General features: G+C 40.9%; 1 protein-coding gene across 3 annotated transcripts in view; it reads left to right on the plus strand.

The window, feature by feature from the left end:
• pde4d (phosphodiesterase 4D, cAMP-specific) overlaps positions 1-16,640 on the plus strand; it is a 205,623-nt gene that overhangs the window by 79,343 nt on the left and 109,640 nt on the right. Inside the window, exon 1 of one of the 3 annotated variants that reach the window (XM_020648334.3) lies at positions 11,456-12,127. The exons of the other annotated variants lie outside the window; for them this stretch is intronic. Coding sequence (XP_020503990.2) covers positions 11,865-12,127 — 263 coding nt within the window. The 5' untranslated portion in view covers positions 11,456-11,864. Of the gene's footprint in view, positions 1-11,455; positions 12,128-16,640 lie in introns of those variants that run through there. 3 annotated transcript variants of the gene reach the window in all.

Here is a 16,640-nt window from a genome sequence, read left to right on the forward strand (position 1 = left end):
TAAAATTGATATTTGACATTTCTGTTGTCACAGAATTAAAATAAAAGGATCATATTCAAAATGATTATATCCTAAATTGACTTCAATCAAAATCACAACAGCTCCATACGTATTTTATTGTGAGTTGGGTTTTTGTTTTCATGGTAAATAAACTTTTCAAATAGAAGAATAAGAGATGTTGGATAGAAAATAACGGACTGTTCTATCACTGTTAGAAGAGATCAGCTCTATTTTATGAAAATTCTCTCTTTGCCTATTCTTCATTAGAACTCAGTATGAAATTATTGTAGTTATCAATGAATATATTTGGTGATCAATCCCTGCTTTATCACACTGTGTCTGTGGCGCTGGCAAATGTCAGATGAGTTTCAGGGCTGTCATTTTAATGTTCGCCTCCAGCAGCTTCAACTGCAGAGGTCTGTGGAATCTTAATTTTAATTTATGGGATAATGAGACCAAACTCAACACTGAGTGGCGCTCGGAAAGGGCACTTATGGCACTTATGCTCAACTTTTATTTTTCTTCCTGGTTGACCAATTATAACAACATTAGGTGCTTGCTGTGCTGTGCATATTTTATAAAAGTCCACACCAAATCAAAAACTTTTTGGATGTGGAGCTTCAGATACATTAGTTTACGTGATCTTTTTATGTCGGCCCTCATGTTTGCCCGAGGGTAGAGGCTCAAGGCTACATTAGCAGCTGCTAGGATGACACAGCTACATTTCTGATAGGAGTGTTAGTACCTGAGTTGGAATTAGCCAAATATAGGCACCTGATTTTGTCAAGAAAGTATGAATTAGAGACAGAATCTGTTGTTCTACAGAATCCATTTTTGTAACATTGAAATGTTTCATTAGTCCAACAGTGTAGTACGAGTGTGCTGCTTATAGTGCTTTAACTCTCAAAGCCTGTTGCTATATTCACGACTCTTTGACTCATCCTTGTCTTTGTCCTTGTGCAAAGAAAACAATCTTTTAAAAGTGATTGCCTCAGTTTTTCCACCTTTCTCATCAGCTTTCTGATGTGGATTCTGATGTTCAGAAGTATCAGAGTAGCTGTGCAGATATCACTCGTATGGTTGTCATTTCAAAGTCTCCAGAACTTCCTCAGACAACTCCAGGATTTCCCCAGGTGTTATTTTGAAAAGAGATGAGCATTCATACTATCATTAATAATTCAGTGTCAATTTTGAGGAGTAATTTCCCTCTCACCATGCATCAGTGGCTACTCTTCACCCATGTCTGAAAATCTCTGCATCGTCTCCCCTGTTCTTCCCGTCCTAAATGAGCCGTATCATAATACACTCCACTTTCATTTGACAGATGATTTGTAATGAGGATGGTAATTCCTTTGTTTGTGTTGACCTGGAGTGCTTTCTCTTGCTGATATGTTGTTGACTGGATGTGTGCAGTCAGTGTAGCTAATGTAGCATGAGCAGTATATTCTCTGTTGACAAAATACACACATGGGATGCTAAATGTGCCTTAAGGTAGAATCAGAGTTGGAGGGGAAAAGTCCCTAACGTTTTATGTATTCCATCCATTGTAAAAGCAATAAACTGAATTTATTGTACATGATCTTAACCTCTGGAGTGCCTTGACCTTTTCATACCACCTCTTATCTCTCCCCCACACAAATACACACATGCAGAAACACACAAACACATCCCTGTGCTTTCCTATCCGTCGCATAAATAAGAATGTACAGTACAAAGAAGCTTATTACGCACATTCAAACATGCATCCTGCACAGCCATGCATACTTAAACACACGCGCTCTCTGTAAAGATGTATTCCAACTAGATTCAAATCTGATAGATACTTTTATGCATACTGTACATACTTATATTGAGACCCACCCAGGAGCAGGTTCACCCTCCGTGGGATGGCCAACCATGGGCTATTTCTGGAGCTGTCCTAGTCCTCCTGTCCTTCTCTCCCCCCTCGTCCCCTCTCGACCTTTCTTCCTTATCCCCATGGTCATTTGTATTCACCCACTTTCATTACCCTGCATCAGTTGCAGCCTGCTTGGAGCTCCCCTCTCTCTCTCTCTCTCTCTCTCTTTCTCTCTCTCTCTCTCTTGGCACAATGCCCCCCTTGTTCCCCTCCCTCGCCCTCATCTGTCCCCCTGCTCTGCCTCCCCCCCCCCGCTTGTTTCCTCTCATCACGGCAGGCTGTTTTCATGCCAGAGTGCAGCTCAATAAAAAAAAAAAAACTATTGCTATTCTCTGAAAATAAGTGCAGACTGAAACATAAACGCTGCCATTCAGTGCTATGCACACATTTAATATAATTTCCCAGCAGTGTATTTTAATGGATCTGGCCACCACATAATACATCTTTTTTTTGGCAGGGAACCTAATAACAATAAGTTTTGGCCCACTGGTTCATGCAACTCCCAATATAATATTCAGGGACAGCAGTGATGTACAGAATGGTGTAAAATTAGTTATCACAGATGCTCCATTTTTCTCTCCAGAAAAGTTTTTTCTTGAAATGATCAAGAAGCACTGATGTATTGGTTGGGCATTAGTGTCGGCCTCTAGTCGCCCTAGGTCCATTGTCCAATGATGTGGCATGCACCAAGTCAGTCGCCAGTGTGTATCTGTTGTGTTGAATCAATTTAATTCTGTCAAGCAGGTAAACATAACTGCTGAATCAGAATAAGTCCCCTGTTGGACAGAATCTAATTTGTTTTCATGGTCAAACATGAAAAATGGCGACCCAGGTTGGTGTGGGATAAAGATGTTGATTAAATGTTCCTGCTGCCTTAAGAAAGGAACAATGCTCATGACTCAGTTATGATGAATTTGAAAACACAACTTGTTTTTAAAGTACAATTTAGAATTTCTCATCTCTAACTGAATAAGCCAGCTGTACCACATCACAGTCACACTGTCAGTTGTAATTCATGTTTGTGTGTGTAGCAGAATAATTGAGCATATGTGTGTGTGTGTGTGTGTGTGTGTGTGTGTGTGTGTGAGTTGCTTTAAGGACAGAGGAGGAGAGGGTGTGACCTTTGAGCTGCAGAGGGAGGAAAGGAATTGGACCGTAGTCATCAGGAGGGTCACTGTGACAGCTGTGCTAAACTAAGTGTCCGTGAGATTGGCTCACATAAGCTGAGAGACATCCTGAAGGAGGATGTACCTGGATAATGAGAGAGGGCAAAGCAGGAAGAAATACAGGATTAGAAAGAGCACGAAATAAAGGTTAAAAACTGCACAGCCCTTTTCACACTCCTGATTCTTTACTGCTTTGCTCTTTCACATGTCTCTCATAGTGGCAGCTTTCCCCTGTCAGAAGGGGGAGGGGAGAGGGGGGGAGGGGGGGGTTTCTCAGGAGGCCGGATATGAAATATTAAAAGAAAGCTACATAAGTCAGTGCAATATTTACAACATACTCATACCCAAGATGGCAGATGAAGCAACAGAGTCAGAGCTATGATGACTTTATTTTGTCGGGCTTTTTTTTTATCAATTCTACCAGTAATTGGATTTATTCACAGCATCAACGCAGGATCGGAAAGAAAGAAACATGCTGCTGATGAGAACTGACTATGAAGCATCTTCATTACACGTTGGAAGATAACAACAGTTGTAGTATATAAACCATATCACCCGTGCCCATTCACTCTTTTAGTGAATTTCTTTTGATTTACAAGCTGCTTTCACACATCGGCTCAAACCTTCCTCTTTAATTGGAGGCTGGTTGGGAAAAAGTCTTGGCGATATGTGTTTTTTTTGACTGAAGAGTCCAAGAGACGAGTGGGGACAGATAGTTTAGTTTCACACATAAAAGAAAAGAAAAACAGATCCCTCACCTTTTTTAAACAAAGACAATAATAGAAAAGTTCATTTTAGGACGGCATATTGCATCCCTGCAGTCGGTGTCGGATTGTGTTTCTTGTTGTGATGATATTCCTACATACAGGTTTGTTTTGCTCCTGTCAGTGTTCATCTCACTCCCATGAGGCAGCGCTGGAGCTGAGCAGTGATGCACAGCCGTGGTTCACTCGAGGACTTGCTACCACATTTAATGTCAGTTTATTGGACTGCTCTGTCTTTCCTGGGAAGAAAAAAAAATGTGTGAGAGATGCTTAAATTCATATTCAATCTTCAGTTTGTTTTTTTACACAGACACTTTTTTTTTCCCCCCAGAAGAATGAACTGTCTTCATTTCACATTCCCAAGGCCGACTGCTTTCACAGCGGGCAGTGATTCATCGGAGGAAAGAGCTGCTTAAATGTTAAAACCATCAAGAAAAATGTCAATGGAGGGAAATAGTCCTTTTCTTAATTGCGGTCATGTCAAAACTGCAATTGATATAACTTTTCAAGTGAAATTTTAGCTGTGGTGAGCCCTCAAGGACCTAAGGAGATACGACTTTGATATCAAATTATAAACTAGCAGAGGTGTCACTCCATACAGTCACATCACTGTTTGACTTCAAGTCTGAGAACTGTGCTTTTGAAAACATCTGTTAGCAAATGCTGCCATCTGTTGGTCAAACAGTTACTCCATTGGTATGGCATTCTTCAGCAGAACAGCTTTGATGAGGTTTAAGTCAAGATCTCGTTTGTGGTCAATGAAATAGTAGGTTGAGACTTTCATACAGATCTTGGCTTTTTACAAAAGGGCTGAACCCCTAACCCTGAATAACAAAGGGATAAAGACATAGACGGGTAAGGGAAATAAACACAGCGTCAGCATGTTGAGTGTGTGATAGCTACAGTTCAATGTGTGTTCTACACAATCATGCACTACTTTCAGTTTTAACCTAAATACATGTTTTACTAGTAGTTTGTAACGACTGAGAGCCACTGCAGTGTGCAAATGCATGTTTTAAAAAGAGGTACAGGTTGACATGATGGTGTTTTTGTTGCTGAACCCTGAGCACTTTTCATGGTGGAGTTTGAGTGTCAAAACAGTACGAGCTCAAACTCACAATATATGCCATATACACCTCATCCTATCCTGTGATGTGTGTGAACATTTTTTGCTCTTAATTGTTTGCAACTGAAGAAACATTTACGTGAGAATCTCTATTTGATTCATGAGTGTTTGATAACGTTTTTAATAGGGTTCTTTTTAATGAAACAGGAAAATAAACAACAAATATATAAATGAATACAATTTATCTGCATGTTTATTATTTAGGAGGTTTGGATGTGCAATCCTCTTAATGCAGAACATTTACCTCCATAGAAAGCACACTTAGCTCTTTAAATAGTATAAATGGCAATTTGAAAACCAGCTGTAGTGGAACTTTTGTTAGATCAGCACTTTTTTTTATCCCTCTGCAGCAACTATTTTGAATGTTTGGTCGGCTAATCATTGATGTAATTTGACTGTGTTTCTGTTCTCCTCTTCATTTAATGTCATGGTGAATTCATTTTGAATGAGGAGCAGTGTTAGTAACTGTTTGAAAGCTTGCATATGCTGGCTGCCAAAACTGGAGCACCCCTCATGGGGGCATCAGTAGCTTAGTCCCTAGGGGCCTGGGTTAGGAATCACAGGGTCTCCGGTTGACTTCCTGTTACAGAACAAAGTATAGAAATTGGTCTGGTTGCTGGAGAGTTGCCAACTCATAACCCGAGCTCTGCAGAGTTGCCCTTGAGCAAGGCACTAGACCCCCAGCTGCTCAGGGTGCCCCCCTGTGCGCAGCCCCTTCACTCTGACATGAGTGCATGTTAACAGGGTCTTGTTTGTCCATGTGTGTATTCCAGGTCAATAAGAGTGATGTCTCTCAATAACTGAGAGCAAACCTGAATTTCCCACGTCAGAGTTTCATAAATTATTTAAAGAAATAAAAAAAAGTAAATATATGTACAAAGGAAACGGTAGATAAGAAAGACAAAAGTAGATAAAAACTTAACAAATCCAGCTGCAGTATTTCTCTGTGCTCGACCCGTCACTAAATCTCTCAGTGGTGGAAGATGTCCACATGAGGGAGGCAGAGCTGTACTGAGGTTTTGGATTCATTCTGTCTGTGACTGCTTGTAAATATTTGGGTCTACATTGAACTGTAGAGGAAACATCATTTTAGTTTAGTTTAGTACTTTAGGTGCTCTTGTAAGCATTTTGGCCCCTTCCTCTCAAAAAAATAGATATTCATTATATATGAAGACTTTTCCTTTGCATTATTCAGCCGACTAATAACATATGAATGGCAAGTGGTAACTATAGCAACAGGTAAATGCAATACTTCTTCGTCATCTTAGGCGTCCTAAGAGGTTAGAGTTGTAAAAATACAGGAATTTTAAACTTGGAACTAATTAAATTGAAAAATATCAAAACATGTTTCAATACACAATATTCGGTAATTTCTCGTTTTGAAGGACCAAAATTTGAAAGCAAGGTCCTGCAGTTTGTCTTAATTGTTCAAATATGTAATGTTTCACTTTTAAAACTTTGCTGTTGTATGAAAAAAAAAGCTCTCTCTGTGTGAAATAGGCATAAACGTAACTTTGACGTCCTTATGAGACGAGGAAACATAAATATTTCTATCCACCTGTACATTTTAGTGGGCCATTGCTGCTCTCTCTCTCTTACGCTAATACTGAAGATCTGAAGTTTTAGCAGAGAGAATCACTCCCATGATTCCCCCCGCCATCCTCGACGTCATCTTTTGTTATTGTTTTGATTGAGAGCCCCCTGGTGGTGGATTTTACATACTGCGCGTTTAAGGCCTCAATACTTTTCCAGTCTGTCCATCATTCCAATAATGGAGATGGTATTGTTTTAACACACGTGCTAACAAAAAGTATCAGTGTTTGGAAAACTTTGAGAGCCTTATTATTTTAGAGTTAAGTGTGCTGATTTGAACCTGTAACAGTCAGACCGGAGCTTAAGCTCTGTGAGGTGAGTGCATGCTGTTCGCTGTTCGCTGTAAACGGAAACACAACCAGTCTGTTATGATTAAACAACAAACTTTGCACTCATTTGAGGTATATTTAAGTGCATCCCTGTAATACATGCCGTCAGGGTTTTGTTCATCAAAGAAAAGAGATGGGAAATAAACAAGAAAAACAGATGAATCTAACTCAAAAACTAAAAGCTCTCATCCTCTATTTTCCCTTTGTGTATGTTGGAGCTACAGTATCCTCTCTATTACCTTATTGCCTACCTATCAGGTATGAATCATACATCTGTTATCTATCCTTTGGGCTGGAACATAGAGCGCACAATGTTTGAGACTATATTTACAACACCTACACACAAAGCTTAATTTTTGAAGCCTTCATTCTGCCCTTTGTATTGAAACTGTTAGAGATGTTTTTCATGTCTTTGTTAATTTTGTAAGCCTTTGTGTATGTCTGACACATTTCACAATCACACCTGCACATGTCGGGTGATTTTGTGAGTAAGACAGTGGTGAAAGCTTAAGACTCCTCCCCACTTTTTTTTTTTTTGTCAGATTTGCAAATATGACTTAACCTTCTGTTTCAGTGATCATCATGAATATTTTCTTCTTTAAAAAGTATTTCAAAAGATTGTACTCAGGCCTGTGTGTCTATAGGTGCACGTCATTCTTTTATATGCATTCATAATGCACGCCTTTTTTGTGCGCTGCTGTGTGTGTGTGTGTGTGTGTGTGTGTATGGTGTACTGTTTGTGTAATGGGGGTCTGTTTGAGTGTCTGCAGTTTTGCCCTGTAGATTGGCTCTTCTTTTCTTGCTTTTGTTCTGCCAGCCTTTAGTTCTTGACAAATGCACTTGTCCCTCTCCATCCATGTTGCCCCTGGTTACCAAGGGAAATGCACATAGACGTCATGCGCGGCAACGGGGAGGGGCTAAGAAAAATGTTTTACAATGAAAAGCAAAAATTATACAGGTAGCAGACGACAGGAAAGAAGGAAGTAGAGAGGACAAGGGGGGTAAAGAATGAGAGCAATGGAGTGTGCGATTGACGCAAAAGAAAAACATTTGCTTAAAAAACAAGGCATCCATTGATTTTCTGTAAGGTGATGACAAACAGCAGGCTGTCAAATGAAGGCCAACAGTCCTCCAATGCTGTCAAGGCTGAGAGTGTCTCTGACTGAATGTTGCATGTCGAGGCACAATGCCTCAAACATTAATGACAGAAAACATTTTTTAACAGTTTTCTTAATCAGTGTAAACGATTTTAGAATGATTGTTCAATAGAATTTTCCAGTGTCAAAAACTAGCATGCACTCCTTTGATGGAAACAAAGCATACAGAATTACAACAAGTACAGGAGAGAAGCAGGGACTAAACACTTGCTTCCTCTGTAATGCCTCATGTTAATTATTTTACCTGCCAACAAGTGGGCCATCAATGCTCAGGGGTACACTTCTGTGTATTGGCTTGGAGTCCTATAAAGCTATTTTCACCTCTTTTTTGCATTTTTTATTCATTTAACTTTTATGCAAACTCACAGCAAACAATGTATAAATGTTGGCAGAAACAGTCCTCTGTATTATGAATGTTTATATGAAACTTTGTTTTTGAAGATGTTGTCTTGCAGAAGAGTGACTTGAACTTATTACATCCCTGCTGTCATTAAACCATTCAAGGTTTATGAACAGACACAGCAGTAAACAGTAACAGTAAAACATCACATTCATTTTCTCCGTAGTGGATTTGATTATTAGCCATAATAGGTTTTTCTTTTTCCGACCAAATCGTTTTGGGAACTTTTTTTTTTCCAACATATTTTTATTACAGTTTTGGGAACTTTTTGATGAGGAACTATCCACTAGGGGGTTCTCTGAGAACTACACACCATGGGGACTTTTTTCAGTCTGCATTAACACCACCATGGTACCTACTCTGAACCAGGAGCTAAAAAGGTTCCTCTAAAACAGGGTTCTAGGAACTAAAATAGTTCATAATTCCTGTGGTGTGGAATCAATAAAAAAGGGGGAGGGTTCAAATCCTAAAAACTTGAAAAAGTTCCTGCTGCTTAAAACACCTTATGTCATAACCATGCTTAGACTTACTATGAGCTACCTGTGTGTGAAACGAAGGTATATGCTCAGGTAGGAGAAGTTCTAGTTTCTGTAGTTCTTATATCAAGCTCATTTTATAATTACCATCTTATTCCGCAGTGAATGTAATTTATATATTCTACAACACAAACTACAAGACAACACTTAAACTGTAACAACGACAAATGTTTAATTTGAGAAGAAGCGACATCGTTCACAATGGATCGTGGGATGGGTAGTTCCTTGACTCCAGAAGAAAATTAAGTACACAGTCTTGCACCTTGGTATTTTTCTCAGTTTTTCCGTCTTGGCACAGAACCAAATGTACTATAGTGACGAGTATAGGGGTAGCTGGTTGTCTTGGTTCCAGGCTTCAATCTCTTGATATAAGGATTTTTTGAAGTGTCAACGGAGGTAGAGAGGAAAACAATACATCTACAATAAACACCTCCAAAACTGATGACATTCCCACCTGAACCCAAATTTGTGTTTTGCAAAAACAACTGTCTGAATTTTTATCACTAAACAGTGACCATAAACACCTTACACTTAATCCATAGTGCTAATGCATAATTAGTAAGAATAGAAAATTGCAAGCTGGCCAGGTATAAATATCCAAATGTTGTATTTGTCTGATGTATTATATTTGTTAAAGGTGCACTATGTAGATTTGGGAGTGAAATTTGTAGAAGTGAAACAATTCTATGCTATATTTTCTGAACTAAACACACTTTACACAGAGAAACAATGGGTCCCTGGAACACTGTTTAGAGCTTAAAAGCTACCAAGAGAGTTACGCTTTTACTGTTGTGGACCGCCCACCATAACTTCTTGCGTAGCATTTTATCTTCAAACAGTGTTCCAGGGAACAAATTTTCCTCTGAGGACAGTTTGTGTATAGAGTTATGGACATATACCACATAATCTGTACACTTCCACACCTTCAAATGTCTCTACCAAAACTACATAGTGCACCTTTAATGTAATATTAGAAAGTCCCTCAAATTGTGAATCATTAAAAAGGAATGTCTGTCAATATAATCACCATTTATGTTGTGGAATTCAACTAAACAACATGTTTTCATTGTTATGGCAAGAATGATGCAACGCTGACGTGAGCATTTAGGTCACTACACCACTGTGCCAATGATATTAGCCTGACTGTTAGTCTTGGTCCCCTAATTCTCAGGAATTTGAACTTTAGCCAGAGAGAAATCCCCTGATTATGTTTTGATCTGAATTTTCATGTTTTTTTGTTGCTGCATATTTGGAATGCAGCCTTCGTTCGGAGCAGCTTACTGTACATTATGCTGGAGCTTAATCAGCGCTGCACACAAGTTTGATAACTGCCAGCAAAAGACACATAGTAATTCATTATTTTTATATGAATTCAGCCAGTTTTAACATTTGGACTATCAACTGATCAATATTATCGTGAGTAAACGCTTTAGGCTTTCGGGTTGCAAAAGCTTGATTTATATGAATGAAATGGTCAAATAGTTAACACTTGGGAGTAAGAACAAATATGTTCGGTGGCACGGACAACATAAAAATAGGTTAGTGGTAGGGAAACTGCTCATTCAAGATAAGCTGCACTTTGCTAGGATGAGGAGGGAAAATGCTCGATGATAGCATACGAGTCTCAGCAGCATCAGCATGTATACCTCTTTAAAAAACTAATACAGTAAAAGGGAGTGGCAGGAGCTTGAGCCAAAATGATGATGGTTGCTTTAAAGGTCTTTAGTTTTTCTTGCATACGTAAAAAAAAAAAAAAAAAAATGTAAGCATAATGCAAACAGGTAAACACATTGCGTCATCTGCTTTTTTCTTAGAGATGTCCTCTTAAGCTGAGTGTGGACTGAGGGTTTCTTAATAACTAAAGAATGCTTTTAGTCTAGTCTGCTGCATCAAGAGCTGCACCATTGCAGATGCATGTGCCTTGACTCTCTTGGTGCATGCAAACAACAATTTTATATTTGTTACTTAAGCTTACCCTATTTCTCCCTTCATGCCTCCCTGGTTTTGTCTCCTCTCTATTGTGTACACAGTACACACACACGCACACAGGCACACACACTCAAACACTCTCTCACACATGCTCACGCTCCACTCAGCTCCAAAGGATCAGTAGCTTATAAATCAGCTGCAGTCAGCAGTCAGTCTCTCTGCACAGGGAGAGGGAGGAAGGAGGGATAAATTGCTTTGACTGGATGGAACTCAAATCAGCGAAGCCTCACTGGACTGAATCCTACTGGATTGGTAGCTTTTTACTGGTGATCCATCAAGAGAGAGAGGGGAGAGAGAGCTGGACTGTTCTCTACTAGTTTAGTTAAACTCTTTCTTGGCTTCATATAACTGGACAGTGCAGGGTTCGTCTGCAGGCCAAGGAGAGAAAGGACTGGAAGAGACGGAATTCCCTCATCTTTTTTTTTTCCTTCTGCATCCCGCCCGCCCTCCCTCCCTCCCTCTCTCCCTCACTCTCCTTCCATCCTCCCCTCATCTTCTCTCTTGCACTTTCACAGCAGACACCCAGTGTTGCAGAGCAGACAAAGGCAGCAGCCCTCAATGCTTCTGTTCATCTGCTGGCTCCTTAAAAGACGAGAAAGGAGAAAGATACCAGGGATTTTTCTTCTCTTTTTCTCCCCTTCTTTTTGTACAGCCGGAGCTGCATGTGTGAGGAATTAACTGCAGATATTTTCAGTGTGTCATCTGGGGGATTTGTGGATGCGTGACTTTTTTTTTTCTTCTTTTTTTTTTTTTTAACATATTCCTAAATTTTGAGGAAAGCATTGGACTCTGACAGAGAAGACGCATATGTTTAGCTTGTGTTCATCATTTTTTTCCCAATACATCCTGGCAGTTTTACTGTTTGTTTAATCGGGTAGTGCTGGTGGTGCAGGAGCCGGGGGCCGGCATGGCCCAGCAGGCGAGTATGGGGGTGACCCACCAAGACACCCTGGCAGTGCCCCCCATGCCCAAACACTCTGGCCTGAATGAAGACTTGGTGAAGATCCTGCGAGAGAACCTGCTGCAGCCGGAGAGGCCAAGAGGACACCGGCGCTCACCCTCCTCCATCTCCCCCCGCCTCTCCCCCCGCAACTCACCGCGACTGCTCCGCCGCATGCTGCTCAATAACAACACCCACAAACAGAGGCGCTTCACCGTCGCACATACATGGTGAGACTCGGCTGCAAAGGTTGAGACTGGAGGATTGATAGCTGTTGCATGGGCTAATAAAGTGCGTTTGTCTTTTGTCAGACAGCATGTTAGCACACCTGCTGCAAACTTTCACGGCTGGGACTGTGTTTGTTTAACATTGTGTGCAAGGGTGGTGGTGTTTGATTTGCCGTCTGAGTAATTAAACTTTGTTTGCGGTTTTAACTCAGAGGCACTCGTCTTGTTGAGAAATGGTAGGCGGGTAAGTGGGCAGACGTCTCTCGTCGGTGATGTACGTCAAATCTCCACGGAAACCCTCTTCTCACCTTCGATTAATGAGTTTCTCTCTCTCCCTCTCCTGCCAGCTTAATCTCCATTTCTATCGCTCTCCACCTCTCCCCACTGTGTGTGCCTGTTACCCATTCTTGCTCCTATCACTCCCTCTATCTTACCTCTTTCTTTGCTGCCTCTGCTTTTACCTCTGTGTGATACACACCAGTGCAATATGCAAAGAGATATACCCCAAAGCTGCCTGTCTTGTTAGCTAGGTAGAGCCATCCATCACTACGTTTTCTTCCCTCCTGCTGAGGATTTCTCTCCACACTTGCCTGCCTGCAGTTTTTGACTATTAATTAGGCTTCTATTCCTGGCTGTCTATCAGCCTCGACTGCACTCGCCCACGCCTCGTCCCTTCCCTTCCTCTTCTATCTATTCCCCTTTCGACACCCCCCCCCCCCCCGTACCTCTTGCGTCCCTACCCACTCTCGTTTTCTTTCTCTCCCCTTCAACCAATTTATCTCCATCCTCAAACCACCCCCTCCATTAGCCAGTCTTCTCCATCTTCTCACACCTCTCCTTATTTCTCCCCTTCTCTCTCTTTTACTTTGATTTCACCCCATATCTTGTGTCCAGTTTGTCTCCTCCCAACCTTTCCCATTGGACACCTCCCTTCTCTTCTATCTGGATTGTACTTCTGACGTATTTAAAAAAAAAAATCTCATATTCACACACTTAAATCCACTCATGATTTCTTCTTCACTCTTCTTTCTCTGATTTCCATCTGTGTTGTATCTCAATTTTTCATTAGTCTCTTCAAGTTTACTCCCTTGCCATATTTTCCCTTCTCTTGTTTTCCTTTTCTCCTCCATCTTTCATTCACTCTTGCATCTATCCTCCCTGCTTCCTTTGCTGTCTCTTTACCTCTTATCAATGGTGCCACTAATAGCTCAAGGAGATAAACCTCATTGCTTCCCTAGCTTTGTTCTATTTTTATTGCACACTGTTTTATGTGTGTCTGTATAATTTAGATTTTATGAATTAATTATCTCTGTGGAAAATTGCACTGTGTATGTGTGTGTGTGTGTGTACGTGCAAGTGTGCGGGCTGTGCGTGGTTTGTTAATTCAGATTATGTAATTTTACACACCACCACCATCGCTCTCCCTGGTGCCGCATTAAGCAGAAAGCTACTTCTCAGAGTTTCATATTAAGCAGCAGAAAAGACTCTCAGTCTGGAAATGGATTTTCCTTGTTACTGCTTTGACACTCATCCTTGTCATCAGAGTGGCCAGTGAGCCTCATTTTCAAATAAAGTCACACTTGTTAAATACGTGAGGATGATGAAAACAGCAGGGGCAAAACGAGACGCGCTGGTGGCATGTTGATGCAGTCATTAAAGCTAAGAAGAGGAGCCATGATTTAAAAAAACAGCCAACTGCTTGCTTCCATAACTTAACGATATGCTGCCATGTTCAGTTAGGTTACTCAGTATGCACATGGAGGGGTGTCTCGTGGTTATCCGTTGAATTACAGGGAATCCATTTTCAAATGTTTTCTAGTGTTGTCTGAAGGGTCTCTTAGCACCTTCCAAGTATGTCTGAGTAGATTTACCCATCCATTTGTACATTCATGCAGATCTTTACCGGTTTGAAATGTTGCCTGATTTGACTGACAAGAAGAAGCCCAATAATTGCTGGAATCGCAATCGTAAAAGAAAAAAAGGTATTCAGCCGAATCCAAATTTATTTATGAAGCACATTTGACAACAACATGAAGCTAATGCGCAAGTGTAAAATCCTGCAGTTCCTCGAGTGTCCACTTGAGGCTGGCTCCAGGAACACAGGAAGTCACATACAGATGACTGGCAAAAATCAGCATAAATAAACATGTTTACAGGCTGGTACAGAAAACGAAATAGGTCTGAATAGTTACTGTCATCATAGGCACACACTGAACGGGGGGTGATTTTGTTTTTAAACGGCTCCGTTTTGATTTTGAAAACGGTGTATGTTATCCATAGTTAGGCGCTTAGCTGACATGATTGACAGGTGGGCATGATGTAACGGTTCGTCAATAGGCTTAAAACCCGCCTCAGCTCCAGCTCTCAGCCTGTCGTTAGGTTGACTGAAAGTTAGACTGAGACAGCATTTCAAGCATGGTGGCTGCTGCTGAAGAGCCTCCGGAGTCGCCTGCACTAACCCGCAATTCACACATACTCCGTGCGCGCCGCGGTCCATCGGCGCCACAGTGCGCCCATTCACACTGGATCCGTTTCTGGGACGTCAGCGGAGCGCACCCATGACACATCACAGAAGAACTACAAGATCCTGCGGGAATAAAGAGAAAAACATGCAAACAACATGTTGCTTTGTCTTTCTGAGGATGCATTGTTGTTAATTCGGTTCCTGTTTTGACGTTGTCAATGTTGACAAAGTGATGAAAAATACGATCGTGAGTCCGTATATTGTGTTTTATTTTGAAATTGACCGGATGCTCTGTGCGTTTCCTTGTCTGACTTCCTGTGCGGGCTGTCATATTCTGTCCAGCTTGACGCGTGCCTGCAGCGCACTCCGGCGAAAATAGACTCGCTGCGTATTTGAAACGGAGCGGAGCGCCGTTGGTGACACGCGCCGTTGGTGACACGCGCCGTTGGTGACACGCACCGTTGGTGACACGCACCGTTGGTGACACGCGCCGGAGACGGACCGCAGCGTGCGCTGTGTGAACACAATGATTGAGTGGCAGCTAAGTACAACGTAGTGCGCGGCGCTGATGGACCGCGGCGCACACGGAGTATGTGTGAATTGGGCTTAATAGATGGCTGATGATGTCACATTAATATTTACAGTCTATGGTTTAGACAAATATAAAAAGAATTAAAGCCAACTCTCAAGTTGAGCCAAAACCCAAAGCATAAAAGTGCGTTTTAAGGTTAGATTGAAAAACAGGCAGTGTGGCAGACAAACATGTGGAGGAAGAGCGTTCCAGAGCCTTGATGCTGCTATTGAAAACGCACGGTCTGTCCTGAACTTCAATTTAGACCTTGGGACAGTCAGAAGCTAAACTATGGAGAATAGAGAGAGAAAAAGGAGACAATAAATAATACAAATAAAACATCATGAATAAAACATTAAAATTACAAGAATGCCCTTTGAATAAAAAAGTACATTAAATTAGATACTGATGTTGTAATGATTGCATTAATGTATAATTATTACGTACTTGTTGCAGCTGGAATCAGTGGGGATAATTGCACTTTATTAAAAGCTGCTGGGCTTATTAAAGTATGACATTAAATCAAAATGTATACGTTTTATTTGAACCTGTAAAGTAACTGGATTAAGTAATTATATGCCAAAATTAGACTTAAACACAGCACGTTACCTAAGTACATTAGCTGTTAGTCTCCAGCATGTTAAGTAAGACATTTCCATGATTGGGTTAGGTTTTTTTTTTTCTAGGGAATTCTTGATAAAATTCTAGGCAGTAAAAATGAATCATCAGGCTTCGAATGTCTGTTTTAAATGTCAGTCTTGGGTATTTCAAATCTCACAGCTAACACTCATCCTGGTGTTTATCCTTGGCTTCAGAATTTGAATAAAACACTTTCTGGTTTCCGCTCTCACATTCTTCACAGTCGGTGTTTGATGCTGTTTGGCCTTCACCTGAGCCTGCAGCAGAAAACATCTCTTTTATGAGATAGTGAGAAGGAATGTGTTTGCTCCCACGTATCACACGTAAATCTGAATGCAAAATGTGCAGTTTTGTTTGACACGTATCCCTGCAAGTAGGGTCGACGCGATACCAGATTTGAAAAACTTTCAAGTGATACCAGTAAAATCTAAAATACCGATACCCGTTTCGATAACATTCTTGTTTCTGATTACCAGCAACTGTAAGCAAACTCGTTCACTCTTGTCTAAATTGCACAAATACATTGATGAACAGTGCCCTCTTCTTCCTGTGGGAGCTTGTGGGTAAAGAAATGGACATGTTGCTGCAGTAGCTGGGGATCGAACCCTCGGTTGAGAGACGACCGGCTTTACCAACTGAGCCACCGCAGCCCCGCCTATTTTTTTCCGATTCTGTCAATCAGTTAAATTATGGACATTGTGTCGTTTTGAAAATGTGAAATGTATAAAAGTATACAAAAAAATTGGACAACCTTACTTTCAACTTGACTGTGGGGATGTACAAACATGCAAAGACAATGATAATGGACCAACACATCCACTTAATCGCTTGGTGGTCACGTT

This window comes from Labrus bergylta, chromosome 2 (assembly GCF_963930695.1).
Source record: "Labrus bergylta chromosome 2, fLabBer1.1, whole genome shotgun sequence".
NCBI classification, from domain to species: Eukaryota; Metazoa; Chordata; class Actinopteri; order Labriformes; family Labridae; genus Labrus; species Labrus bergylta.